We start from the raw sequence: 27235 nt of genomic DNA, 5'->3' as shown, positions 1-27235 counted from the left end.
TGTCTGCAGTGACGGGCACGTCAGTATGTGCGGCGTCGAGTGGAATTTCACTTCGACAGGCTTTGAAGAATCCAAGCTTTAGCCACACATTGCAATAAATGCGATGTCTTGGCGATTGTAGTGGAGTGTAGCATGCCGGTCGAAAAGACAAACTAGCGTTTCTGAAGTAGCGTACAGAAACTACTGTAAACTTAAGCCTCGCTGCTCTTCGCAACGCTCGTAGACCCCGCCGTGGCTGGGGCGGGTTTGCAGCCACAAAAATCAGACTGCAAACGCTGAGAAGAGATGAGACGAGAGTCGTCCACGCTCTGCGTGCATTTGCGGGCCCTGATGGGGTTGGTGGGAGCTGCCACTTGCTAGGCTGTGGCTGGGGCAGTCTATCGTGAGTTCCTGAGTGACTGTGTTGGAGGGGCATAAGACCGGCCTCAGCCCCACCAGCCATGAGGTGGATGAGCAGCGAGAATGCCAAGATCACAGGTCCCAGAGTTCAGAGTAAAGATGACGTTTGTAAAAAGGGAACTGACCCCCGAGTACCTACCTGCAGATGATGCGTTGAGGGAGCGGGAGATCACCAGGCGGCTCGTCTTCGACAAGCACCCTCGTGTTTGGCGTGTTTGGCGTTTTTGAAGATGTCCAAATCTGCAACCAACCAGTCAAGAGGTGAAAAACTGCCCCAGGTGCATCATAAAACGCGCCCTGCCAGCTACGAGCGTGACTGAAGAAAGTCAACAGCAGGAGCTCCTCGGGCACTGCAACCACTGCAACCCTTGGTTGGCACACCACACACATGTCGATCATGGACAGGACAGTCTGGCAATGGAAGCGCATCGTTTGCTCACAGGGATTCCTTATCTCCACAGCGAAAGACGTCCCGCCGCATTCATTCGTACAGGAAGCCTATTCTGACGAGGCCATGTTCTAGGCCAGATCAATGTCAGTTGCTGCGCTTGCTTGTCTCACCGACGTCTACCTGAAGGAGGACACGCCCGGGCTGGGGTTGGGGAAGTAGATAGATTACTGCTGCAGGGAGATGGCGGCCAACATGCCCGAGTTGCGGTTCATGCTGTTGCTGACGGGCTCGGAGCGGGCGCAGAGCAGGCGCAACAGTTGTACCGGCGCGAGTGTGGGACGGGAAGGTCTGGCGACGAGCACGCCCGGGCAGCCATGGGCGGTCGGAGGACGAGTTTGGCCGACGTAGCTGCTGCCTCAAAAGCACCGACGCCGACGCGTAAGATTACACGCAGGTTCGATTGTGCATACAGATCGCAGCATCTGGTGAAACAGCAACGTGGACGGACAATTGGTTTCGATGTGTGACATGACGTTGTGCTGCTTCTGGTTAGCGGGAGGACCCGGTGGCTTTAGCGTGGCAGGCCGGCGTGGGCGCACAGGCACGGCAGCGCCTTCGTGGCTTCTAGCGGCGATGCCGCCATCTCTTACAAGGCCAAACATGGACTCGCCGAAGAGCTGCTCTGGCACAACCACCGAATCAGGTGGACTTGGCCAGACCCTCGACCTGCCAGTGCCATGTGAAGCCGACATGTGGGCTCGGCAAGCATTAATAATGGCTACGGTTCCCTTCCGCCCGTGCCTAGTCCCCTCCCCGTCTTGTCTGATCTTGTCTGATCTTGTCTGGCTTTGTCTTTCAGCATCGTCATCCACCCAGCAGCTTGTTACCGCAGTAGACGGCGTCATTGATATTGACCCTCCAGCAAATCTCGCCTCGAGAGCATCCAAGAACCGCCTCCGACGCTGCCCGGTAGCGCCTCAGCATTTGGAAGACACCAAGCCAGTCGCCTGGAGCTATTGTACTACTTACTACTGTACTACTTACTACTGTGTACCTGCTTGTTTATCCAACCTCCAGCCCGCCCAAACACCCATCCAGACCTTTCGAAACCATGGCTGCCATCACCGACAACACACAGTGTGCGCTAGCATCACCCATCTCACAGAAGCGGAAGCGCGCCGATTGGGAAACCCTACCGTTAACTCCCCCGCTTTCCGCCCAGGACACGGACGGCGTGCGCCTGCTTTCGCGCGCTGTCAACGTGCTGTCAACCGCTGCAACGGCCCTCTCACAAGTCAGCACCTTGTACGAAACAGACCCTGTAGCCAGAGAAGGCCTTCTCCAGGCAGTCGAGTGCGTCACCAGCGTCAACGAGGCCGGCGGCAAGCTCATCATCTGTGGCGTGGGCAAGAGCGGGCTTGTGGGGCAAAAGATGGTCGCAACCATGAAGAGCCTGGGGATAGGCAGCTCCTTCATGCACGCTGCTGAGGCGATTCATGGCGACCTCGGTGATATCAGAAAGGTACCGCTCGCCTGTTCTGGAGTGACAAAAGTTGGCCCGACCTCTTTGCTGACATGGATCAGAATGACGCCATCATGTTTATCTCATACTCTGGCAAGACTGGCGAGCTCATGGCTCTGCTCGACCACATCCCCTCGCACACGCCCATCATCGCCGTCACCTCGCACACCCATCCCTCCAAGTGCCCGCTCCTGAACGAACGACCGGACGCCATCTTGCTCCCTGCACCGATCCACGAGTTGGAGGAGGTCTCCTTTGGCGTCTGCGCGCCCACCACCTCTACAACCGTTACCATCGCCGTTGGAGATATGCTCGCGCTCACAGTGGCCGACGCCATGCACGAGGGACGGACGAAGAGCGTCTTCAAGACGAACCACCCCGGAGGAGCCATCGGCGCCAATGCTCGGCGCCTCAATAAAGACCAAGTGGAGAGTACCGTGAGCCAGCGCGACGGCATGATTACACCACCAGTTGTATGATGCAGCATTTGAGATGTATTGGAACGTGCTGTCTCGTGGACCAGCTCATGGAGCATGCCACAACACAGAGACAATGTACACTTGTGCTAACACAGGCTAACGTATACCCGCGCCCTACGCCCATGTGCTTTCAGGCACCCAGCTCTAATGCCCTTCTGTTTCGAGTCTCTATACCCAGACCGCAGTACAACAGAGCGTGATGGCATCCCGACTCATGCAGTGCTGGACACGCATGGCTGTCGATCTCGGACGAACTGTAACGATCGTGAATGAGCAGATCAATGTCGAGAAGGCGAAGGTGATTGCTTTGCGCATATTAGACGGTATCAATTAGACGGACTTTGTGTCCCAGAATTTGCGCCAATCTCTTCCAATCTCTTTTTGAGCTGACCAGGAAACAAACAATGCTGATCTGATTCGAAAGATTTCGGCGTGCATTCAGAACAGTCGACTCTTTGTCCTAAGCGACTGTGACGTCGAAATCAATGTCGACACCAGCAACGCCTCCAGTTACAGGAACTAAAATTGCAACAACATAAACTCCGTCATTAGGGTGCGCACTAGCTTCATCCTAATGAGTCCTTTTGCCTTTCTTTTGATCATCACGCCAGCAAATCCGTTCGATAACTCTCTGGTCAATCGCCCCCATAATCGATACGCAACTTCGCTTTGCTGGAAGCAAGACAACAACCCTGCTTGTCTGAATACTCTGCCACATCGAGAATCTCTTGACAGCTGACCTTCGTTCCTTGAAGCTGTCCAGACATGTGGCTCGTTCACATCTTCATCTCTGCCTCAAAGCTGTGAGCACCGCATGTGGTTGCTGCACTGTGACTTGATGATCCCTGAGAAGGCGATAAGCAGATTGTGAAGGCTGTTAGAGACCACGCAGCTGGCATTCAGTTGGATGCTATCAATGTCAGGCTCCGTAGCGGAGGACCAAGCACCGATACTTGTAGGACATTCGGCTCTGCTCTCGAGCAGTCTTCTTGAGTACGGAAGTCAACACGGTCATCTGGCAGAACACAAACATGGTCGGAACAAGAAGCATATCGGCCTACCCGTTCAACAGCATGCACCGATAAGGCCTCCACTCGGGCATCACATCCAATGGAAACAGAGCACCAGAACCGAAACGTACTAGCACCGATCGTTTCATGTCCACCATATCCGCACAGTAACCACCAAACAAGACATTTATAAGCTACGAACCAAGCAATACTTGTTTTCTATGTAAAGACCATTCTATCGTCAAGGGACCAAGCTGTGTCTTCCCTTCTTCTCCTCCCTAGAAACCTCGATCAGAATGCCGAATCTACAAACTATCCGCGCCGCCATTCAAGAGCTGCCAGAAGACGCTCCGCTTGTAGTTGCACTCTTCGGCGGTACAACAGGCATTGGGTCGTACATTGCAAGAACATGGGCAACTACATTCACGAAGCATGGGCCCAAGCTCCGTGTCTACATTGTTGGACGAAACGCAGCTCGGGCTGAAGCGCTGCTCTAGTTTTGTCGCGAGTCTAGTCCTGGGTCAGATTGGCGCTTCATACAAGCAGCAGAACTATCCCTCATGAGTGAAGTGGACAAAGTTTCCCAGGATATCATCCAACAAGAAGAGCATATGCCCCTACCTGGAGGCGCAGCAAAACTAGACGCTCTGTACCCGAATCAAGCGCAGTCCCACTTCAAAAGTCGCCTAGTACTTGAACTTTTCCTACTCCAAGCTATTCACATCTGACGAATGTATGCAGTTACCTCAGAAGGCGTGGACACTCAAATCTCTCTTCTCTACTATTCTCGCATGCGCCTCATTCAAACCCTTTCACCCCTCCTGCTTGCATGCACCATGCCAGCACACGCAATCTCGGTGTTTGCCGGTAATATGGAGGACAGCATCAAACGCGGTGAACTTCCCATCAGCACCCCTCTAATGGGCAAATACAGTTTAAACTCCGTACGCAAGCACACTACCTTCATGAAGACCTTCTTCTTCGAGGAATTGGCAGAGAAACATGCCAGAAAGATCAGTCTCATCCATATCTATCCCGGCCTTGTGGATGGTCCTACCTTTTACAGCGATGCCAATCCCTTGTGGGTTCGGATTGCGTGGCGGGTGCTGAAGCCGCTGGCGAGTTGGTACATGACTAGTCCGGAGGTCTGTGGACAGGTCATGGTGTTCCTCGCTACGAATCGATACCCCGCGAAAGGCACGATGACAGAGCGTATTGGAGCATCACCGAAATATGTGCTGGCTTTTAGCTCGCAAATCGAGCTGGGAGGCGGTTCTTATGCGGGCGGTCAGAGAGGCGATGAGATCAAGAGTGCTAGTTGGGCAAAGGTGAGGAAGCAAGATACAGGGAAGAAGATTTGTGATCATACTATGAAAGTTCTGGTTCCTGAGAGCTACATCTCATACTTTCGTGTAGACCATACTATGGCAGACAGTATGCCCGGCTTCGCCGTTGCTCTGCGTCTTTTCGATGAAGGTTAATAAGCTATCGCGCCTTTGCCAACACTATTGCCATATCCACCCAAGCAGAACGCGCCTTCGTCTAGTGCGCCAGCTAAGAACCCGTCATCTCAGCGAGCTAGGACACGTAGTATGGCTCCAGAAACCCCACTGAACGCTTCGTCGCCGATGGTTTACAATTTAATTTAGCATACATGTGGAAAAAGACGCTTGCTGAGGTACCCTCAGAGTACATCGATTTTCTAAAGCAGCGCGGTATTGTAGATGGCAAACCAGCCATGGCTTCGAACGAGAGCACCCACCAGGCGCTCCCACCTCTCTTGGTTTTTGATCAATGTTAGTTGTTAACTCATGCCCCATGGCTCGTAATCATCTTGACGGTCATAGCTAGAATCAGATCGAAAGTCCTTGCTCACCACGACAAAAGGCTGTGGAAAGACAGAACGTGCTTCTGTTCGTGTCGAAGACATCGGGTTGTCGACGGGTGGTGCGGGTGGTGAATAGGCTTTGACAAAGGCAGAGAAAGGTTCATGAAGGCAGTGTTTGCCTCCGTAAAGAACGACGATGCAATCCAACCATTAGAGAAACTTGTAACAGCACCAAGGATAATTGTATAGCCCTACGTAGATAGAATGATTACTCGTACACAAACTTAGACTTCCTTCTGGAAACGTGTTTTGAAATACTAATACAAAGTTCAGACCCTGGGAACACGCTAACCATTTGTGCAATAGGGTTAGGAGTCGCCTGTATTGTTTTGTTGTCGAAGCTGAGGCTAATGATTGCCTCGGTTCAACATCTAGTTTGACGACGATCCCATCAATACCAAACCCGAGCACCAGCACTGGTAGCGTGGCACGGTATAACACACCATGAACCCCGCTCCTAGGGCCTCCGTGTCCTCACAGATCCCTCCATGATGACACTCCTCACCTACCAGCCGATCAAAGGCGCGTACGTGCTCGCAGCATTGGGATTTGAGCTTCTCTGCCTGCCCCTATTCATTGTCAAGTACCTCACCAGCTATGGCCGACAACATCCCGAGTGGACCTTCCGCCAGGCGCTTATGACGCGAATCGTGTTTGCGTTTATCTACCACGTTGCAAACATCCAAGCGAATCAGCCGACCCCACTGGTGCCAGGTAGAGAGAAGGAGCGCTTCGTGCGCATAAAGCCTGCGGGTGGTGACCAGTACAAAGGCCCGTTGAGGATCAACAACGATGTGCAGCCTGTCGAGATAGGTGCGACCTGGTACCCAGAGTCTCTCTCAGCGTCCGCCGACAAGAGCAGTCTCAAAGTCATCCTACATATCCACGGCGGTGCATACGTCTCCGGCGACGGCCGAACAGCAGCAAGCGGGTACTTCGCCAAGCTCCTCCAGAAGCAGGTGGGGGCAACTCATGTCCTCATGCCGCAATACCGTATCTCCACTCTCCCTGCAAGCAGGACATCCAACCCGTTTCCCGCTGCTCTTCAAGACAGCTTGACCGCTTATCTGTACCTGCTCAACGACCTGCGCATTCCGCCTTCCAAGATCGTTCTCTCAGGCGACAGCGCCGGCGCAAATGCTTCCATCGCCCTATTGCGCTACATGGCCGAGTACGGTGTGGATGTGTCGTTGCCGAACCCCTCCGCCGCACTCTTGTGGTCGCCGTGGATTGACCCCTCGGACACATCCGTTGATTTTGTGCACAACAACCCGAACTACTCAACCGATTATCTATCCGCGCCCTTTACGCTGTGGGGAGCAGGTGCGTTTGCAGGATCTGGTGGAAAAGCACTGCTGTCGCATCCATACGTGTCGCACAAGAACCAGACATTCAAGACGCCGGTCCCGCTGTTCGTGAATACGGGAAGCGGAGAAATACTGTATTTTGACAATTGCGAGTGGGCACAGAAGATGAAGGAGGCAGGTAATGATGTGACGCTGGATGTGGAGAAGCACGTGCCGCACGACGTGGTGTGGATAAGCAACATACTCGGGTTTGACAAGGAGGCTAACGCTTGTGCAAAGCGGGCAGGCGAGTGGTTGATTGAAAAGATGAGCTGAACGACGCAGGAGATAAGATTGTGTCGCTGTCTTTTCTTTCGGAGATCCTCCGAGGATGAAGCTGGCTTCCTCGGCAACTCCACGAGGATGATATAGCCTTTGTGCACTGCAAGCTAGAGGCAGGAGACTCGGTGCCACGGAGATAAAGGCGGGGTCGGAATTTGGAATACTTGCACGTCACTAGCCCCACTTTACTCAGGTGTACATGTCAGTAATTCACACTCCCTAAGAACACTGTGAGTGCCAACGTACACGAGAGGCACAAGCAATCGACCTCGAGCATCTCGTAGTAAAGAACATCTGACCGCACCAATTTAATGGACTAGACCGCTTCACCCACCACCCACAATGTCCGTCTTCCGCGCAAACTCACGTGCCCTCATCACCGGCGGCGCATCCGGAATTGGCTATGCAGTCGCCGAGCTGTGTCTCAAGGCGTCGATGAAAGTTACCGTTGTCGACTATAACCAAGAAACTCTTGATTTGGCGAAGAAGAACTTAAAGGGCGATGTCGAATGCGTCAAGTCTGATGTAGGCGACTTGGGTGCCTGGAAGAGCGTGAAAGAGAAGGTCGGCGATGTCGACTTTCTCATGCTGAACGCGGGAAGAATGGTCAAGGGAAGTTGGGGCGAGAGCGAGTACTTTGACCAGGTCTGTCAAACTATCAGTGCTGTTTTGAAAGCGGTCTACTCACATGAAACTTGCAGGTCCTCAACACAAACCTGTTCGGAGTGATCAACGGCCTTAACACATATGTCCCATCCTTCCAATCCCGCTCCTCCAACACGCCGAGTGCGATTGTCATCACTGGTAGCAAGCAGGGCATCACGAACCCACCGGGCAACGCGGCGTACAATGCGTCAAAGGCGGCTGTAAAGGCGCTAGCTGAGCATTTGAGCTTCGATCTCAAGGACACACGAACTAACGTGCATTTGCTGGTACCGGGATGGACGTTCACCGGTCTTGTGAGTCATGCTCGACTTACCCTCAACGTTTGCTCACGCACATCCAGTCAGGAAACCACCCCGGCCAAGAAGCGAAAAAGCCAGACGGAGCATGGTCGCCTGCCCAAGTCGCAGACTTCATGGTGCAGAAGATGGAAAAGGAGAAGTTCTATATCATTTGTCCGGACAACGACGTTAGCGAGGAAACGGACAAGAAGAGGATGTTGTGGAGTGTGGGAGATATTGTGGATGAGAGGCCGCCATTGACGAGGTGGAGGCCAGAGTTCAAGGAGGAGGCTGAGGAGTAGATGGCGAAGCAGAAAGTCTAAAATGAAAATTGAAGCTATGGTTCCGAGTTGTAGCCGATATCTAGTGTGCTCGTACAAGGTACGAACGGGTATCATGCATGCGATAAATCAGCAGAATTAAACGTCCACGTGCCCTGCGTTCTTCCTCAATCCGAGTCGTAACCTACCAGGGATGCAAGCTTCAGGGCCGGTGAAGCACTGGTCGCCACACTCTTATCCAAAGATTCAGAGCCAGGCAGCAAGGCTTGTGGTTCCGAATCAGCCTGCAGGTCCCTTTTTCTCTTCAAGATGCCTAGATTCGGCCTTGCTGTGGAGGCTACCTCCCGGGCAACGAAAGGATCGACAGCGGCGCGCGTGTTGCCCACGAGCTTTTGCTGAAGGCTTTGTCGACTCGATTCTGCGGCCAACTCGGCCTTCAGCTTCTTCGTCTTGGGTGCTTTGCTTGTCTCGCGTCCGCTGTTGACGACGTTGAACTCGGCAAATAGGGGTTTCCAAGTCTCCCTCCCACCCTCGAGGCTGTCAAAGTCTACCAGCCTGGCGCTCTGCCGATCTGCATCTGTTTCGTCTACGATATCCAATCCCAGGCTAAACTTGTCCTGCATGTCCTCTTTATGCCTCTCCTCTCTCTTCCAGACGGTCCTCTTGGCCCTCATTTCTTTCCTCAGCCTTGCATTGACGTCGTATGGATCCCTCCAGACCTCGGCGCTGTCGTACAGCTCCTCCAACCTCTCCTTATTCCCCTTCTCCCTCGCCTTCTCGTCCAGTTTGCCTTCCAAGCCCGCGAACGCATCGTCTCTCCTCTTCGCTTTCTCGGCCTCGCTCAAGAACCTCAGCTCGCCTTGCTCGCCCTCGCCAGCCTCTTCTGGCCCATAGTCGCGCTTCCTGCAACCCTCTACGCAAACATACTGCGTGCTCTTGGGATCGGTGCGTATTTCCCACTCGCCGCCACAGGCCGTGTGTTTCATGCGAAACTGCCAGATGGGTGTGCTGTGGTAGTTGCCCACTTTCTTCTTGGCAGCGTTGAAGCGTACGCCCTGGCCGACGATGGCCTCAGGCTTGCAGTGCTGGCACCACACGGCGAAGGGCAGCTCGAAGCGGACCGTGAGGATACCCTGGCCGATCTTGCTTGCGCGAGCACCGAGCGGATGCGATTTGTTGAAGGAGGGCGTGTTGGACGCGTCGGGCGGGTAATAGCGCCCCATGTTGAAGCCCTGCATGCTGACGACGGGGTGCGCAGTGCGCGGTGCGCGGCGCAGAAAGGCTCGACACAAGACGTCTCAAACAAGATGTACGTATGGAGGTGGTGACCACGCCAACACTCGGTCGTTCTGCTGGGTGTGCGCTGATATGTGCACGAGGGTTCCGTGCAGCTGCGGTGCGGGGATTTACCGGAGGTCTCTGGGCGTGTTCGTGTACACGTGCCTTCGTGGAGTGTCAGTGGCGTTACGTCATCAGCACGTTCATCCCCACTTCCCTGCAGTGCTATTTTGTGGAAGCACACCAACTTCCGCACCGGACTTGCAGTGGTGACGCGCTCCCGCATGCTTGTCCTACAGACCATCATCACAGTCAGTAATTATGAGTACCTTTTCGCCTTCCACCTTGGCTAAGATGCCTCCATCCATTACGAGGTGCGCGCAACAAGCATCTTCTCGACCGTCCCGATCACTCTTGGGGAGCCCAAGCGACCCTATGGCACCATTGTCACTCTCGGCGTGCTTGCACGCCACCAGCAGCACCTGTTCTGTTTACGCATCGACCCTGCAATCGATGGTCACAAAAACTTGGTCGTGATTGAGGAGTCACATGCGATGCTGATTGATGACCCAGCCGTGCAAAATCCCTTCGGCGGCATTGGTTACCGGATGCATACAAGCTACATCGAGAAGGAAGGTGGGTTTGACCTCGGTGTCACCAAAAATCGCGTTTTCAAGATTGTCAACGAGGCGAGGATGAACAGCATGACACAGACACCTGTAGGTTTTAAGCTGCTCCCTTCGGACAGCCAGATGCGCCTGGCACACCCTTCGTCGTTCCATGCAAAACGATCAGAGTATGGACAACACGCTGCGTGGGTGACCAAGCAGCGTGAGGATGAAGTGTTTCCATCAGGGAGGTATACGATGCAGTCTATGGGCGGCGAAGGCATTGCGAGCGCGATCGAGAAGAGAGCCGAAGATGAGAAGGAATCGGGAGTCAGGAACGAGGATTTGGTGGTGTGGCATACTTTTGGATCGACCCACAATCCAAGGATTGAGGATTGGCCGGTTATGCCCTGTGAGAAGGTGGCGGTTGGGTTGAAGCCGGTGAATTCTTTGCGTCTAAACCGGGACTCGATGTCGCGCCGTTGACGCAAGAGCTAAATAAGAGTGTGCTGCATGACGACGGAGTGGACGACGGCGAAGCGTGCTGCCAAGCTTCGAGGGAGTGAACACCGCTCGGTCGCCAACGAAGCAAGGCTGGAACTGGACATGGTGGCATGAAATGTGAAGGCACGTATGTTATAGGAGAACACTCGAGTTATGGAAGCAACAAACATCAAAGCGGATCCCCTGCGTCTAGGAGAGGTAGTCAGCTCAAATGAGTTCAGATTTTATGAACTTAGCAGCAGACAAAAGACTCCAAAGTGGTCTGCGCATGTCTGAAACTGCCTGAATTCTGCAGTGTTAGTGTGCGTTGATTGGCTTAACTGGCCTTGTTGATAGCTTCAAGCCGCCAGTAAACATCTCCCGCAGATGAAGGTTGGAGGAACTCTGGTATGCAGGCTGGTTGTTTGTACCTCACACGTACGGGAAAATCACGGAGAGTCGGAAGACGGCGAGTGATTACAGATTGGGAGAGAGTGACGGCAGACGAGGCTCTTTGGCCCTTGTAGTCGCCTGTGAAGCTGGACATCAACGCCTCAACCCTAGCTGCTACTTGGTCATACTTATGGCGGCTTCTATCTCGTGTGCGATGTGGAGGAAAACCGCAGCTCTTTCGCCATCAGGTTCTGCGATCACGGTGGGCTTCCCACGATCAGCATCATCGCTGATGCTACCGTGCAGCGGTATCTCACCCAACATTTTCAGGTCATACCTGGAACACATGTTCCTGATCTTACTCATGTTGCCGAAGATGTCGTGGACGGAGCCGCAGCCCGGACATTTGAATCCAGCCATGTTGCACACCAGGCCAAGCAGGTTCACGTTGACCTTGTTGAACAGCTCCACGCCTTTGACGGCGTCCTTCAGCGACAGGTCTTGTGGAGTCGACACGATGAGTGCGCCGTCAAGGTTTAGCTGCTGGGTGATGGTGAGTTGCACATCGCCAGTGCCTGGTGGCATGTCCAGCACCAGCACGTCTAGACCACCCCACTCTACTTCGTGGAGTAGCTGTTGCAGTGCTTTCATGACCATAAGACCGCGCCATGCTACCGGCGAGGACTCTGGTATGAGGTAGCCCATGGACATGGACTTGAGGCCATAGTTGGACAGGGGGACGAGCTGATTGTCTACCACTTTGTCAACGTCGAGGGCCGAGAAGCGGAATTGGATGCGGACTGACTGGCTGACAGACGCGGTTCGCCGGACAGATTGAGCAGAGTGGGTATGGATGGGCCGAAGATGTCCGTGTCGAGGATGCCGGCTCTGTAGCCCCGCCGTGCGAAGCTCAGAGCAAGGTTGACTGCGGTGTGTGAGAGGCTGATGACGTCGTGTTGGGCTGTTTGGGCAGGAGCGACGTGTCACGAACCAGCAATAGTGCTTTTGCCCACGCCGCCCTTGGCCGAGGAGACGGCGATGATCTTTTTCACGTCCTTGATGCTGCGTCTCTGGGGCAGACCGCGTTGCATGCGCGGCAGCTGTGGAGGCGCGCCGGAGCGCGGGAGTCCCTGGGGACGGGGTCAGCCGTGGGGTGATCACGCACAGTAAGTTGGGCTCACCAGAGGGTTCTCATGCTGCAGACAGCGCAACGTCGAGAACAACCGTGGTTTCCACATGGTATCGAGTCGTCGTGGCTGCGGCCATGTCGGAGGTGACGCGCCTCGGAGGTGGAGAAAGGCAGGTCCGACCGACGTGCCTGCAACTTTTAAGTGGGGCACTTTGAAGTTTGGGAAGGAAGTTTGCGATTGCACACACGCACACACACGCCTGTCTCTGCAACCACCACACATGGCACGCAACATGGGCAAGTCCAAGATGAGAGGTCAGTCGCACAGTCGTACGTCACATAAGGGTGGTGCTGACACACGGCAGACTTTGACCCCGAGTCGTTACTCGATCCCGCGCCCAGCTCAAGCGAAGACGAGCGCTCCGATGCCGACCTTTCTGATGTACACGACGATACAAACGCGGGGCGCGAGCACTACGTTGATGTTGGCAAGAGCAAGCTGCGCAAGAAGGAAGTTGTGCCCCTCGGCAAGCAGTATGCAGGAAAGGGCGTCAGCCGTCAGGACCTTGAGAATAGTGATAGTGACGACCCCTTCGCCAAGGGCTTCGACGACGACATGGATAGCGAGGAGGATAGCGAGGAGGGGAGTGAGGAGGGGAGTGAAGAAGGGAGTGAAGAGGGCAGCGAAGAGGCAGACTTCTCCGAGGGACTGAACGCTCTGATCGACGGACAAGAAGACTCTGAAGACGAGGAGGATGATGATGAGGATGACAAAGACGACAGCGATGAAGACGTGGATATGGACGCTGCAGAAGACTCGGAAGACGACGACACTGACGATGAGTCTGGCGACGACGCAAAGTCAGGCGCCGCTGTGCGTGACCTCATGAAAGACGCCAAGTCGCTCACCTCGACGCTCGCCGCCGGAGCGCAGTCGGACGTGGCCAAGGGCCAGGCGGTGAAGACGCAGCGCAAGACATTCGATACGCTGCTGAACACGCGCATCCGGCTGCAGAAGGCGCTTATCTCGACCAACTCGATGCTGGCCAAGCCGTACAAGGAGGAAACGGCGCCCGATGCATCCGTCTCGGCGGCTGAAGCAGCTGCCCTCACGCTGCTCAACAACCTGACCGACCTGCGCATCTCACTAGAGGAATCCCGGACAGGCGAGAAGCGCAAGCGCACGGCGTTCGATGCCGACACGTCGTCAGCCGACATGTGGGCTTCGATACGCGGCACGGAGAAGTCGGCGCTGCCGCACAGGAAGGCGGTCCTCGAGCGGTGGTCCAACAAGACCAAAGCCACGACCGTCACCAACAACAAAGCTCGCCTCAACGCCTCGGCACAGCAGACGCTCACCGAGGTGCTCGACTCTCAACTCACATCGGCGCACCTCGTGACGCGCACGCAGACACCGCGCTCGTGCGCCCCGCTGCAATCTGCCCACAAGGGCGCGCAGCCCGACGCTGCCATCTACGACGACGCGGACTTTTACGGGCTGCTCCTCAAGGAGCTGCTGGAGCAGCGATCAGCGGACGCGAATGCCAATGGCACGTCCGAGTTTGTGGTGCAGGCACCCTGGCAGGTGGCGAGAGAAGCCAGGACCAAGAAGGTGGTGGACACCAAGGCCAGCAAGGGCAGACGGCTACGCTACACGGTGCAGGAGAAGCTGCAGAACTTCATGGCACCCGAGGAGCGCGGGGAGTGGGGGGAGAGGCAGAGGGACGAGCTGTTTGGGAGCCTGTTCGGCAAGCGACTGAGGCTGGGCGAGGAGGATGTCGAGAGCGAGGCGGAGAGCGAGGGGGCAGCCGAGGAGGCAGGGCTCATGTTGTTTAGAAGCTGAGTGTACAAGTAGTGCATTAGGGGTAGACAAGAGAAGTTGAAGCGTGACTCGATGACCACAGAGCAGTCGACCGTCGACGTGCTCCCTGTTCCATGTACTCCCTGTTCCCATGCCATGTACTCCTTATTCCCATGTCACGTGCTCCCTCTTCTCATATCTTGTGCTCCCAGCTCAAGTGTGCCACACTCCCAGTTCAAACGTTCTGTGCAGTTAGTTGTCTGGACTCTAGAGTGGACTCGCACGCCTTTTGCTGGTAGCCACCGTCCATGCGTCCCAGCCCTCGTTCTAATCCCTAACTCCGAGCGGGCGGCCCAAGCTCCACCAAAACTCAATCCAGCTCAGCTCACCGCGGTCAGGTGAGGACGACGAGGACGACGAGGACGAGGACGACGACGACAACAACAACGACGACAACGACGACGACGACGACAACAACAACAACAACAACAACAACGACAACGACAACAACGACAACAACAACAACGACGACGACTGCAGACGAGCGCAATCCAAGTCACCAGACCACCGCCGCCGTCATGAACACAATCTCGCCGCCGCCCGAGTTCAAACGCATCTCCGGGACGAAGCGCCTGTTTGGCGTCGTGCTCGGTCTCGCAGGCGCGGCAGGCGCAAATGCACTGCTCGGCTACTCCGTCTTCAGCTTCTACACGCGCAACACCAGCTTCGTGCCCTACGACACCACCTCGCCCGATCTCGCCACGCCCGTCGCCCAGAGGCACAACCCGCTCCGCAACAAGCCCGTCTGCATCGACCACGCCGTCAAGACGCTGCCCCTGCAGCCCTTCCGGGCGCGCTATGGCCTCAAGGACGGCGACGCGGTGCCCGTCGACCGCCTCACCACCGACTTCTGCCGCGGCATCTGGAGCGGCATCGGCTTCCGCGTGCAGCGCCGCTTCCTCGAGCGCAAGTACCGCGCGCTGCCGGGCCGCCAAGACCACCTCTGGGACCTCAAGCAGCTGGAGGCGAGCGAGTACCCCGTCGGCGAGAAGATTACCGACCACTTTGAGGTGGTCGAGCACGCTCCCAACAAGGTACGTCATGTTGTCTCATGCGCTCACCCAGTTCTCTACAACCCTCAACTCCTTGAACTCTCTCAATTCCCTCAACTCCTTCCACTCCTTCAACTCTCGCAATTCCCTCGGCTCTTACAACTCTTCCCACTCCTCCCTGACTGACGCGCTAAGGTCGTCGTCCGCTGCGGTGACTCGCCTCTAAACCAACATCACCGCGCCTCGGACGGCCTCTTCTCCATGGAGGTCTCGACAGACGACGCAAAGGACACGGCCACATTCCATCTAAAGAGCGTCTTTGTCAACACCACCCCCGACGGCAAGGATCTTGATCCCCTGCCCTGGAACTTCCAGCTGGCCCACCGGTGGTACACGAAGCTGTGGATGGAGGGCGCCACGAGGAAAATGCTGACCCAGTAGGACGTAGGCAGCAACCAAGTGAGGAGTTCGGTCCGCCATAACCACCCCGCCGCACGACCAGCGACTGTCAGTGTCTATACCATATACTAAGCCATCAGCCGTCAGTGCATGTACCATATACCAAGCCATCCTACGCACCGAGCAGCCGTTGCATCTCTACTCCCCTATTTGCTGAGCACAAAGCTTCTCACTGGCACACCCATAAACACTGCACCTCCCATCTGCACCTCACCAAGCCTCCTGCTGTGCCAATTTGGCTCACAACCTCGCGACCCACTTTTCTTTCCGCCTGTCTCCGCATATCCGGCGACACGCCCCATCGTCATTCTTCTGGAAGCAAGCTCCTGGCCGCTTCGAGGTAAGACGGAGCCCGTGTTCCGTACCTGACGTGCACCATCTACCTCGCGTACCAGACTAGATCGACGTTGTGTGTCCTTTGCACCGGCGGTAATCTACCACAGCCAATCAGGAGCGCGCATCCTGCCTCCGGCCCCACTCGCTAATTGTGAAATAGACGAGCCGGCTGTTCGCTCCTATGGAGCCCGCATGAACCTCACTACGATCTTCAATCTTTTCATAGTGCTCGTGACATGACTTGTTGTAACGGAGGAATAACACACGGTTCTGTAGCGTGCATTGACGTGACTTGTTATAAGAGAGGCCGCTCTCCTCGTGTAATTAACGGTTCCAAGAGAACGAACAGCCTGGGTCCAGCCGTCTGATCAACCCATCTCCATTCTCCTTCGTCCTGAGCTTCCTCTGTTAACATGTACATTCCGCTTCTGTTGTTTGTTGGCCTTGCCACAGCCATACCAGCGCCCGCTGCAGCGTCCGCTGCTGGCTACCGGTTTCTTGGCCGAGTCAACCCAGCATCCAAAGAGCTCACTTGGCCCGGTACAGGTATCTCTTTCACTTTCAAGGGAACTTCTGCCACCATCAATCTTGCCAACATAGTTGGTGACAACAGTTTCGACTTGATTGTCGATGGCAAAGCACCCACCGAGATTGCAAAGGTCGTCAATGCTACCGTCTCCATTTCCAATCTCGCAAAGGGCACCCATACTGTCGTCCTGCGCAGACGATCCGAGACAGCGCTCGGCACAGTTTCCATCAGCACTGTTACCACAGACGGCTCTTTTGTTGCGGAAAAAGCCCCAAGCCGCCAAATCGAAATCATTGGCGACTCCATCACTGTCGGATACGGCCTCGATGGCACCAACCCATGCACCAACAACGCCGCCGTGACGGATAACCCGAAGACATACGGCTTCCTGGCAGCTAACGCACTCCGTGCTGACTACCAGGTTATCGCATGGAGCGGCAAAGGCCTCGTTCGTAACATCGCGTCTACGACTCCTGACACCAGCCCCGTCATCCCCGAACTCTACACCCGCTACGGTGCCAACGATGCCAGCGGCAGCTATCCATTTCCTTCTTCTTGGGAGCCCAGCGCTGTCGTCATCAACTTGGGCACAAACGACTGGAGCTACCTCGGCTACAACGCACAAGGTCAATCGTACGCTGCGCGTGAAGTCCTCAGCCCCTCTGTATTCACAACCGCACTCGTCAAGTTCGTCAAGCAGATCCAGTCCCACCATCCCGCAGCACAATTCTTCCTGCTCAACAGCCCCATGCTGAGCGACAGCTTCCCGACAGCGGCGGATGCGCAAAAGACGAACCAGACCAAGGCCTTACAGGATGCGATCAAGCAGTTGGGCGTAAAGGCGCATTTCGTGGATTGGCCAAGCCAGGGCAGTGATGTTGGGTGTGATTATCATCCCAATGCCGCAACCCACGCCACAGAAGGCAAGGTGCTAGCAGCTGCCATCCAGGCGGTATTGAAATGGTGAGAGAAGGGAAGCCAGCTCGAAAGACTCAGGATCATACATTCAAAACCATTCCACTACGTATCTGATCCATGTAACGACGGGTAGGCTGACAAGACCGGTGTGCCTCCAGTATGAACAAACAAAACGTTCTTTGCCTCGCTGAAAGCCCCCTCTCGTGCCAGGCCAAGAAGCCCTGCGACAGCCTTGCCTGTGTAAACTGGGTCGGTCAGAATTCCTTCTGTGCTCGCAAGTAGCTTGATTGCGGCCCTTGTGTCTTCATTGAGGTAGCCGTACGATCCTGCATTGAAGCGTCCGTCAAGCTCGAAATCGTCCGCATTGATGTCATCTTCTTGCACACCTATCAGCTTGGCTGTGTTGCGTGCTGACACCAGCACCACCCTCGCCGTCTCCTTCAAATCGCAGCTTGTAGCTTGAATCCCAATAAGCCTCTTCTTAGTCGCACTATCCTCGCTGTTGCCAGCCTGATGGATCAACTTGAACCCGGCCACCATGCCACCCAACGTACTTCCACTCGCCGTCGACACAATAACCGCATCAAAAATGATTCCCAGCTCTTTCTCTTGCTCTTCCAACTCAAAAGCCCATCTTGCAAACCCCAGGCCACCCAGCGAATGCAGGCTCGCACCCGATGGTATGAAGTACGGTGTCCCACCCTCAGCCTTGACTCTCGCCATTTCCCTCCTCGCAGCCACCTCATACGCCAGCCCGTCTCCACCTTCTGCATTCGCCTCTACCTTGTCTTCTGGAGTAGAAGGCTTCCACTGCGCCCCCAGTACCGCGTTGATCTGCACGTTGCCCACATGCTCGTAGGCATCTCGGTCCTTGGCCGATGGATTTCCAATCCTCGGATCCGGCGTGAGGACCGTCTTCATCCCGAATCGATTCCCTGCTGCAGTGACTTGCCGCTGGCTGTTGCTCTGTACCCCGCCTACAGTTACAAGATGAGTCGCTTTCTTGGCTATCGCATCGGCCATGACGTATTCGAGTTTGCGCACCTTGTTGCCGCCGTAGGCAAGCGCACTGTTCGTGTCTTCATGTTTAATCCATAGATTGGGCATCTTGCTACTGGACTGTCGCGACATGTGGGCGGTGAGGTTCTTGAGGGGCTCGATGGGGGTTGCAAAGGGATACATGAGAGCTGCGCGTGGCATGTCGGCGAAAGGTCGTGGGAGGCGCAATGCATGGGATGCCATGATGGTATTTTGGCCTTGGGATCCGGGTTTGCTGGTGTTGAAGATTGAGCTTCCGAGAAAGGGACGCAGTTGGGAGGAGTTGCCGTCGGGTGTCGTGCCCGGATAGTCAGATGACGTCATGGTCAGCGTCCCGTGTAAGAGCTGATGTTTGCTACCCGTCTGCATCAGGGCGTGAGCAGACCCAGTTCGCGATATGGTTTGAATGGATTCAGCCATACGCGTTGGTGCTTGAGCTGCGAATAGCCAGCAAAAGAACCAACCTCGCCATGGTCCGCCCCACTGGAAACGAGAACATCGACTTCGATATCCAAGTATTCAAGACTTCCTGCGTGTTGGTCCAGTGTAAACTTGAGGTCTTGTAGGTCTGCAGGGGTAGAGAGACGCAGCAGTGCTAGGTTGAAGCTTACGTAGCTGAAGCGTTGAAGAATCTTACATGGCGCCATCATCCAAGCTACTGTCTTCCAGTTGAGGCGACAAGACCGAAAGCTCAACTCACAAACGTTGGAAAAGGGCTCTGGAGGAATACCCAGGCCCACGGCACGCACTTCGGGTTCAACGAGATTGCAGAGTTGAAGCGTCCGCAGGGAGGGCAGACGCATCAGAACAATGACATCGTCAAACTGCATACACGCCATCGTGATACTGGCCGACTTCAAATGGCGGAAGTCATGTGGGACCCTCATCCGGATGGGATCGATCCATCTCCTAGTGCTCCTGACATCGTCACCGTACCATTTGTCGATGACTTCAACTCTTTGAATGTTCGGCGTATGCATCAGCGCTGTCGTGAAGAAGGAATCTGTAAGCTCGCCATTGCCTCGAGCGTCTTCGATGGCCTGCGCACACCGGTTTGCGAAGGCTGAGACTGGGTACGGAAAGGCACGAAGAGTGTCTTGGAGATCGTTCGAGTCAAAGACAGATATGCGGTGCCTTGCGAGTATGCTGTAATCCCACCGCAAAGCCTTGACACATGCCGCCAAGTCCGATCGCCTGATGAGAGTTGTCAAATATCGACTGGTGGTGCTTCCGTAGCTGGTCAGGTATCTCTCGTATAAAATGGGAGTGGCGATGCGGTTCAGCCGTTGGTTCATGCGGCAAAGATCAGCAAGACCTTGCTGTTGTTCAACAAGCGAGATTATCTGCGCAAGCAGTTCCTCCGGCAGTGCGTCCATTGATTTTCCTCTCGGACTGAACGTGGTGTTGGAGACGTGTGATGTTGCTAATAAGTTCGTGCAACGAACACGCTCCCATTTAGGGAAGGCGTGCCGTCGGTTCCCTCGTGGGGCAAATTTGATAGTGACGCTACCCGGCCACCAACTTCGCTCGGGTTGGCAGCTGGGTACTATCGAGTCGAACGAGTGATTTGTGGCGAAAAGTTTTGCGTATGTCTTAGTGATCACGACAGATACCCACTCGCCATTCTCTAGTGCATCGACCAGGTGTGCTTGTTGATAGGGCTTGTCTCAGCAAGACACTAACGACGTAACGTGTTTTATAAGCGAGCGCCGCGTACAAGCAAGCGCCGCACCCCACCAAGTTTGCGCACCTCTCCTATCTCAACGTACAATGGCTTAACGCAGCGCTACTATATTAGCTTCAAATAAAGCAGATATCTAGCTTGCTATCTTATCTATTAATTCCTATTAAATACAGAGTAATTGTAATACTGCTGTTGTCTATAACGTGTCTAAACAAATAATCTGCCGCCAACGCGCTAGCAAGCCTGCCTAACGCGATTGCTAACCTAACTTAAAGAAGTTAACCTAGATAGAAGAGGAGGTGATAGTCTAGTATATACTTGACTTAGACTAACGTAGATTTAGGCCTACGTACGCAGCCGTACGTAATATGGCTAATAAGCTACTAGCTGCGCGCGGTGCAGGTCAGGTTAGCGTCTACTGGCTACGCAACTTTGTTAAGCGTACTAAGAGTCTTATAACGCGTTTTAACTAAGCGTATAATAGGCAGAGAGCCCTCTATAAGAATCTAGTCTTAATTAGCCACTAGTTTGAGCTTGTAGAGCAGACAAAGGCTAGGTACAGCATCTGCAATAATAACGTCTATAACTTTAACAAGGCTGGCTTTATAATAGGCAAGATCACAACTTAGCTTGTTATAACAGGGTTAGAGAGGAGAGGCAGGCTAAAAGCTGTTTAGCCTGGCAATTGCGAGTAGGTGACAGTTATCGCTGCAATTAACGCTGCTGGCTGGACAATCCCACCCTTCCTTATCTTTGCTAGCTAATACCACTTGTCTGCCTGGTACAAGGAGGCAGAGATCCCACGCAACTAGGCGATTGCAGTTAGCAACAATAGCTAGACAACTAACAAGCTTAGAGTTAAGTGGCTAAAGCACTTTATTAAGTATACAGAGGCTTAGGTAGTAGGCGCACGTTGCCTGCTTATCCTTAACAGCCACAAGAGCCACTACTCTCTTGAATTTAAGCAGCTCTGTAAGGAGAACAACATCTACACACTCTATATACCGCCTTACTTATTACACCTGCTACAGCCTCTTAACGTTAGCTGCTTCTTGCTGTTAAAGCGCGCGTACAGTTATAAGATTAAGAGCCTAATCTGCCACTACATTAACCACATTACTAAGCTTAAGTTTCTACCAGCGTTTAAGGCAGCCTTTAATTAATTATTTACATTAGCTAACATCTGCTCAGCTTTTTAAGGCGCAGGCCTTGTTCCCCTCTAGCTAGACGCTGTTCTATTAAAGCTAGACGTATAGCTCTGTACACCTTCTCCTGCTGCTCTTATAGAGACCCTCTAGGAGGCTTGTACGCTAAGCAATGTATATAAGCTTAATGCTTAATTAATATTAATACATAATTATGTACGTTAGCACAAGAGCTTATTACCTACCTTAATTATTAAAGCAATTAATCAGCTTAAAAAGGGCGCTGAGGTAATAATGCTCTCTGCTGAGCTAATAAGCGATCAGATCGCCAGCCTTAAGAAGGCTAATAAGGTAGTATTAGAGCGGAAACAACGCAAGAAAAAGCGTATACAGAAGCAAGGAGTCTTAACAAAGGGAGCTGGCGAGGATATACTTGCTTAACGTGAGGCTAATTAGCAGGTTGCTCGTGAAGAGCGTTAAGGAGGCGAGCAATCAGGCCTTAGCTGCCAGGCTCTTGCGCGCTGTACAAGGTGTAGAGAGACTGGTTATAACTCACGCACGTGTAAGAAAGATACTTTAGATACTGCTTAATCTACTCTATAATTGTCTAACTGTTATGTTATTACGTTGTTAAGATACACGCTTACAGATATGTGCAAACCTGGTGGGGTGCGGCGCTTGCTTGTACGCGGCGCTCGCTTATAAAACACGTTATCGTCTCTGCAATCCACGTTTCAAGATAGCAAACGTATGACATAAACTACGGTTTCCATTTGCTCAGTCTTGCAGCTTCGGAATGTGACTTGACCGCTACTGTATCTCTAGCACAATACCAGTGAATTAAACTCAAAAGGGTAATATAAAAGCACTCGTGCTTCAGACTAATAGCGAGTGTCAATCTGTACCTCCCTTAAGCTATCATGTGCCTTCTTTACTAGCTTCCATTCTAGCCGCTTCAGTTCTCAATAACCAAGCTCTTTTTTTAAAAAAAAATGACTTCGGGAAGTCCAATGTCTGTTATAGTAGGGCAGATTATCTACATCGTGCTTGGAAATATCCCCTTGGTCACCAGGTTTTTGCCTTGAAACAGGCCTCAAAGAGAGAGAAAGTGGGATCCTTGAGACAATCTTAAAATGAGCGTGTTTGGCAGACAGGTAGGTCTGCTTAAAAACGATCGAGTGGACGAGTAATCAGATGGGGCCCGGGATAGTTTAAAAGGAGGTTCACATTAACACTCACTGTTATAACCGTCAAAATAACAGTTTTCGCTGTGCACATATATTTTGTGCATGTCGACGCGATATCGCCAGATTTGAATGACCAGCTTGACTCTATGCTTCCGCCTGCAATATCAGGATGTACTATCTGTGGTAAACTTGCAGGAACAGCTGCCACTGTAAGAATCGCCCGTAGAGGAGGCATGTAGCATGAGGCACCAACCAAAGACACTTCCTTGCATGGCCATGAATGTCGCAACAGCTTCAGCAAACGTCTAGATAGCATCTACGCAAGTAGCCGAGCCAAAGCCAAGAAAGGGTTGGGCCGAAGAGGGTCAATGGAGCTCTTGAGTTGCTTGATGCACAATAGCTTCTGAACACCGCAAGTTCGATGGTTGTATACGGAATCAGATCTTCGCATGGTCGCAGCACCACCTTGTACGCTGCATGTCTCGCACTGTCCGATTCTGCCAAGCATTGCTGGCGCTTAGAGGAGTTCGCAAATGAGTGTGGCTCAACTGAGCACCTGATGTACAGATCAAATCAGCCGATAGAGCTTTCGTTCTAACGATACACGAATGCTATACTTTGACGGTGTGAGATATAGTGTGAAATGCTGGTGAGTTCGTGTTCGTGACACGAGCAAGGCCTGGTGACGTCATACGCTCGTTGCCTTACTTTGTCTTTCAAATCCCTCCTCTTTTCGCTTCTGTCTTGCGCATGCAGCGAATATTGGAATACTGGGCTGGTATTACACCCCTGTGTGAGACCAAAAATCAAGAATTGTGGAACAGGGCTTTCCCGCTAGAGCTGCCGCCGAAAAGCTGAAGATCGTGAGAGTGAGTGGAGCCGTGGAGCCCCGGACTGATAGGCGGCGACCCAGAGTGTCCGGATGCGGCAGCTTAGCGGCTGAACGAAGTGTGCTTGTCGTGCGACGGCCGGTGGATACAAGGCGAATAGATCGTCGTAGCTCTGTGCTTCGCTTTGGTGCATATAAGATGGTGCGCGCGCACGCTTCCCGACCGCTTTGTCTTGCTTGACTTCTACTCAATATGCTGGCGTCGTTCGTACACGTCCTCCTCGCTTTCTTGTCAACTATAAGCCTAGCTTCCAGCTCGAGCAGCAGCGAACAAGAACAATTCAAGGATGTAGAGTGGGACGACGACAACTGGATAATATCGACACGTGCCTTGGATCAAGGCCACTACCAATCTCGCTTGACTCTTGCCAACGGCTATTTCGGCATTAACGTCGCTTCTGTCGGGCCTTTCTTCGAGGTTGACAAGCTCGTCGCTGGTGATGTCATCAGCGGGTGGCCGCTCTTTAGCAAACGACAGACCTTCTCAACGATCGCGGGCTTCTGGAACAGCCAGCCTCGAACATACGGTACAAATTATCCTTGGCTGTATCAGTATGGTTGGGAGAGCTTCGTTGCCGGCATACCACATTGGAGCGGGCTTCAAATTGAGGCGAATGGAGAAATGCTGAACGCATCGGTCAATCCTGAGCACGTCGCTGATTTTGTCTCAAGTCTTGATGTAAAGGCTGGTATCGCAAGGTGGCGTTATTATTGGAAACCCGGTGGTTCCGAAAAAGATGCCATTGATGTGGATTTCGAAATGTTCGTGCACAAGCTTCACGTCAACAAGGCGGCTGTTAGGCTGCGGCTCACAGCGACGCATGATGTTAATGTCACAGTTTACGATGTACTCGATGGCGATTGTGCTGTTCGCTCAGAGTTTGTTGACAAAAGGTTTGAGGAAGATTCACCAACCATTTGGTCGGCTGTCCGGCCAGGCACCATCGACGATGTTACAGCTTACGTCTATTCGACACTGTCTGGCAGCGACTGGATCAACTTTGAAACTCGTAAGCAAGTCGAAGGAGGGATTTTCAATGAGGGGAATGGTTCAACGATCGCGCAATCTGTGAAAGTACTGCTCACAGCCTGGCGACCAACTGAGCTGAACAAATTCGTCGGTATTGCATCGACGGACGCTTTTTCCGATCCACAAGCTATCGCAGAGGATGCCTCGAAATCAGGTGCTAAAGAGGGCTACTATTCACTGTTGCATTCGCACATCGAGGAATGGGAATCTATACTAAACCCGGATTCGGTGGACAACTATTATCTACAGAACGGCTCACTTCCCGAAGATGCAAACATTCAAGAGCTTCACATCCTAGCCCGTACGAACCCATTCTATTTGCTCTCGAATATGGTTGGGCCCAATGCCGTCGCTACAGCTGGCAACAATACGCATCTGAACATTTATAGCGTTCCTGTTTGCGGTCTGGGCTCTGACTGCTACGGAGGGATGATCTTCTGGGATGCTGATGTGTGGATGGCGCCCGGCATTCAAGTCTCACACCCGCAACACGCTCAGAACATCATTAACTACAGGGTTGAGCACTTCGAAGAAGCGCAGAGAAATGTAGAGACAGCATTCACGTCGAGCAAAAATCAGACCGGAAGATTTACACCTGGTGGGGCAGTCTATCCTTGGACCAGTGGCCGGTTCGGAAACTGCACAGGAACCGGTGCTTGCTTCGACTACGAATACCATCTTAACGGTGACATCAGTTTGGCGTTCAACAATCACCTGATTATCACTGGTGATCAAGAATATTTCAACGACACCTTACTACCCATCTCAAATGCCATTGCCCACTTCTTCGGACAAGTGTTAGACTTCAACGAGACGTCAGGCGCATTTGAGCTTTGGAATGCAACAGATCCTGACGAATACGCTAATCAGGTCAACAATCCTGGCTATACGACTGCGCTCATCCAACGACATCTGCTCGAAACAAACGAATTTAACAAGTTGCTTGGATTGAAGCCTAACAAGACCTGGTTGGACAAAGCTACAAAGATGAAAATTCCTACCAACGAAAATGCCGGTATCATCGTGGAGTATGCAGGCATGAATGGGTCGGTAGAGGTGAAACAGGCAGACGTTGTTCTTGTCGACGATCTACTGCACTATCCGAACCCATACAGTCTGTCCAACCTTGATTATTACGCCGCAAAGCAGTCGTTAGATGGACCAGCCATGACGTATTCTTCTTTTGCAGTCGTTGCAAACGAGGTTTCCCCTTCGGGATGCTCGAGCTTCACGTACAATTTATATTCCTCGTCGCCGTACGTGCGCGCACCGTGGTACCAGTATTCGGAGCAACTGATCGACAACGCTCAACAGAACGGAGGTACCCATCCCGCGTACCCTTTTTTGACCGGTATGGGCGGCACTAATCGCGTCGCTATCTTCGGATACCTGGGTCTCGGCCTGTACTACGACAGATTAGATATTGATCCTTCACTACCACCACAAATTAAGTATCTCGACTATCGAACATTCTATTGGAAGGGCCATGGGATCAATGCCACGTCCAACACCACTCATACAATACTCGCCCGTTTACCACGAGGCCAGTACACACTCCCGACCGTCGATACTTCTTACTTCCTCAAGCCTATTCCAGTCACAGTTGGTACCCGCAGCGGTCGCAATAATACGACGTATGAGCTTGGCAATGCACCTCTTATCATCCGCAACCGTCCGATGGGCAGGACACTGACAGTTACTGGCAACATTTTGCAATGCGGTACTCTTCTTCCACCTCCTCAAGGTAACAAGCCTGGCCAATTCCCCATCGCAGCAATCGATGGCGCAGCGAGTACCAAGTGGCAGCCTGAGTTCTCCAATGTTACCAGTTTCCTAACTGTGGACCTTGGCGACGTGTTGTTCTACCCAACCACCAAGATTGCGATGGATTGGGGTAATCAGCCACCTTCGCACTTCGAGATATACTTCAGCAACTCATCATTGCCACCATTTTCTGCGCAAGCTCCGATGGATGACGTCAGGAACGTCACAGCAGCTGATGTGCAAATTAGCGCGCCATGGGACCCTGTGACCGCGTACGAGATCAAGACGTACGTAGGAAACCAGACAAATATTACATTGAGTGCGAGTGTCTGGAGCGGTCGATTTGCGCATCTAGCTGTAACAGGGAACCAACACAGCGCTAATACAATAGATGGCGGAACAGTAGCGGAGTGGAATATTATCAAAGACACCTAAATTAGGATAACCTGGGTAAAAACTAGCCTCTTGAAATAAACATGGAGATGTTCCCTCTCTCCTTTTCACTGCACTAATAAGCTAGTCTATATGTTTTCTCCGCACACATAGTTTCTGCGCACCCTACTACAACACTGTGTTAACAAAGGATAATAGATGTCTCTAAAAGGCGTAGGTATTAGCTACGAGGTGTATATGAGCACTAAGATAGATTACACAGAGATTCTTCTATTCCTATAGGTCTTATCTAAAGAATACTTAAAAACTATCTAAGACTAATTTTCTTTATACCTTTATACCTTAAAGTATAAAGAGAGTTAGAAGGTGCTAACTAGAATCTAGGACAGGAACAGGATATAAAGGTATTAAGTTATATAGGTATTAGGTATAAGTTAGGGCTAAAACCTTTTAAAGAACTAGTGCTTTACACTACCTCTAGGCTAGTAAAAGGGTAGGGGGTACCCTAGGGTAGGGTAGGGGTAGGGTAGAGGTAGGGTATAGTCTGTACAGACTAAGGGTAAAGGTAGAGTAGAGG

General features: G+C 52.9%; 13 protein-coding genes across 13 annotated transcripts, besides 14 other annotated features; 9 read left to right on the top strand and 4 right to left on the bottom strand.

The window, feature by feature from the left end:
* Positions 1-1605: 1605 nt before the first annotated feature.
* Positions 1606-1644: a tandem repeat.
* Positions 1645-1809: 165 nt separating this feature from the next.
* Positions 1810-1838: a tandem repeat.
* Positions 1839-1901: 63 nt separating this feature from the next.
* EKO05_0010764 (uncharacterized protein) lies at positions 1902-2791 on the top strand (the record flags this gene model as incomplete). Its single annotated transcript, XM_038943542.1, has 2 exons — positions 1902-2312; positions 2375-2791. 2 exons carry the CDS (start codon positions 1902-1904, stop codon positions 2789-2791), a joined length of 828 nt encoding a protein of 275 aa, XP_038793706.1.
* Positions 2792-4637: 1846 nt separating this feature from the next.
* Positions 4638-5282, top strand: EKO05_0010763 (uncharacterized protein; the record flags this gene model as incomplete). Its single annotated transcript, XM_038947312.2, has 1 exon — positions 4638-5282. One exon carries the CDS (start codon positions 4638-4640, stop codon positions 5280-5282), a length of 645 nt encoding a protein of 214 aa, XP_038793705.2.
* An 895-nt stretch (positions 5283-6177) lies between these two features.
* Positions 6178-7311, top strand: EKO05_0010762 (uncharacterized protein; the record flags this gene model as incomplete). The annotated part of the gene is made up of 1 exon (XM_038947311.1): positions 6178-7311. The coding sequence occupies one exon, from the start codon at positions 6178-6180 to the stop codon at positions 7309-7311; it is 1134 nt and encodes a 377-aa protein (XP_038793704.1).
* Positions 7312-7659: 348 nt separating this feature from the next.
* On the top strand, positions 7660-8563 carry EKO05_0010761 (uncharacterized protein; the record flags this gene model as incomplete). Its single annotated transcript, XM_038943494.1, has 3 exons — positions 7660-7962; positions 8019-8276; positions 8324-8563. The coding sequence occupies 3 exons, from the start codon at positions 7660-7662 to the stop codon at positions 8561-8563; spliced, it is 801 nt and encodes a 266-aa protein (XP_038793703.1).
* Positions 8564-8709: 146 nt separating this feature from the next.
* On the bottom strand, positions 8710-9780 carry EKO05_0010760 (Protein saf4; the record flags this gene model as incomplete). Its single annotated transcript, XM_038947310.1, has 1 exon — positions 8710-9780. The coding sequence occupies one exon, from the start codon at positions 9778-9780 to the stop codon at positions 8710-8712; it is 1071 nt and encodes a 356-aa protein (XP_038793702.1).
* A 324-nt stretch (positions 9781-10104) lies between these two features.
* On the top strand, positions 10105-10914 carry EKO05_0010759 (Primary-amine oxidase; the record flags this gene model as incomplete). Its single annotated transcript, XM_038943622.1, has 2 exons — positions 10105-10131; positions 10195-10914. The coding sequence occupies 2 exons, from the start codon at positions 10105-10107 to the stop codon at positions 10912-10914; spliced, it is 747 nt and encodes a 248-aa protein (XP_038793701.1).
* A 564-nt stretch (positions 10915-11478) lies between these two features.
* On the bottom strand, positions 11479-12542 carry EKO05_0010758 (uncharacterized protein; the record flags this gene model as incomplete). Its single annotated transcript, XM_038943469.1, has 4 exons — positions 11479-12056; positions 12110-12229; positions 12296-12434; positions 12486-12542. 4 exons carry the CDS (start codon positions 12540-12542, stop codon positions 11479-11481), a joined length of 894 nt encoding a protein of 297 aa, XP_038793700.1.
* Positions 12543-12726: 184 nt separating this feature from the next.
* On the top strand, positions 12727-14276 carry EKO05_0010757 (rRNA-processing protein bfr2; the record flags this gene model as incomplete). Its single annotated transcript, XM_059637844.1, has 2 exons — positions 12727-12748; positions 12799-14276. The coding sequence occupies 2 exons, from the start codon at positions 12727-12729 to the stop codon at positions 14274-14276; spliced, it is 1500 nt and encodes a 499-aa protein (XP_059493827.1).
* A 79-nt stretch (positions 14277-14355) lies between these two features.
* Positions 14356-14431: a tandem repeat.
* Positions 14432-14634: 203 nt separating this feature from the next.
* Positions 14635-14778: a tandem repeat.
* A 34-nt stretch (positions 14779-14812) lies between these two features.
* EKO05_0010756 (uncharacterized protein) lies at positions 14813-15727 on the top strand (the record flags this gene model as incomplete). The annotated part of the gene is made up of 2 exons (XM_059637843.1): positions 14813-15328; positions 15482-15727. 2 exons carry the CDS (start codon positions 14813-14815, stop codon positions 15725-15727), a joined length of 762 nt encoding a protein of 253 aa, XP_059493826.1.
* Positions 15728-16494: 767 nt separating this feature from the next.
* Positions 16495-17577, top strand: EKO05_0010755 (uncharacterized protein; the record flags this gene model as incomplete). The annotated part of the gene is made up of 1 exon (XM_038947309.1): positions 16495-17577. One exon carries the CDS (start codon positions 16495-16497, stop codon positions 17575-17577), a length of 1083 nt encoding a protein of 360 aa, XP_038793698.1.
* A 53-nt stretch (positions 17578-17630) lies between these two features.
* On the bottom strand, positions 17631-18890 carry EKO05_0010754 (1-aminocyclopropane-1-carboxylate deaminase; the record flags this gene model as incomplete). Its single annotated transcript, XM_059637842.1, has 1 exon — positions 17631-18890. The coding sequence occupies one exon, from the start codon at positions 18888-18890 to the stop codon at positions 17631-17633; it is 1260 nt and encodes a 419-aa protein (XP_059493825.1).
* A 44-nt stretch (positions 18891-18934) lies between these two features.
* EKO05_0010753 (uncharacterized protein) lies at positions 18935-19942 on the bottom strand (the record flags this gene model as incomplete). The annotated part of the gene is made up of 1 exon (XM_038943462.2): positions 18935-19942. The coding sequence occupies one exon, from the start codon at positions 19940-19942 to the stop codon at positions 18935-18937; it is 1008 nt and encodes a 335-aa protein (XP_038793697.2).
* Positions 19943-20253: 311 nt separating this feature from the next.
* Positions 20254-21967: a mobile genetic element.
* Positions 21153-21409: a mobile genetic element.
* Positions 21159-21322: a mobile genetic element.
* Positions 21168-21325: a mobile genetic element.
* Positions 21168-21331: a mobile genetic element.
* Positions 21168-21409: a mobile genetic element.
* Positions 21192-21337: a mobile genetic element.
* Positions 21968-22042: 75 nt separating the features above from the next.
* Positions 22043-22109: a mobile genetic element.
* A 1555-nt stretch (positions 22110-23664) lies between these two features.
* EKO05_0010752 (Alpha,alpha-trehalase) lies at positions 23665-26700 on the top strand (the record flags this gene model as incomplete). The annotated part of the gene is made up of 1 exon (XM_038947308.1): positions 23665-26700. One exon carries the CDS (start codon positions 23665-23667, stop codon positions 26698-26700), a length of 3036 nt encoding a protein of 1011 aa, XP_038793696.1.
* A 140-nt stretch (positions 26701-26840) lies between these two features.
* Positions 26841-26894: a dispersed repeat.
* A 270-nt stretch (positions 26895-27164) lies between these two features.
* Positions 27165-27198: a tandem repeat.
* Between the last annotated feature and the right edge of the window lie 37 nt (positions 27199-27235).

This window comes from Ascochyta rabiei, chromosome 20 (assembly GCF_004011695.2).
Source record: "Ascochyta rabiei chromosome 20, complete sequence".
Taxonomy (NCBI): Eukaryota; Fungi; Ascomycota; class Dothideomycetes; order Pleosporales; family Didymellaceae; genus Ascochyta; species Ascochyta rabiei.
The sequence above is the reverse complement of the archived record's forward strand: the minus strand, read 5'-3'. Positions and strand labels throughout refer to the sequence as shown.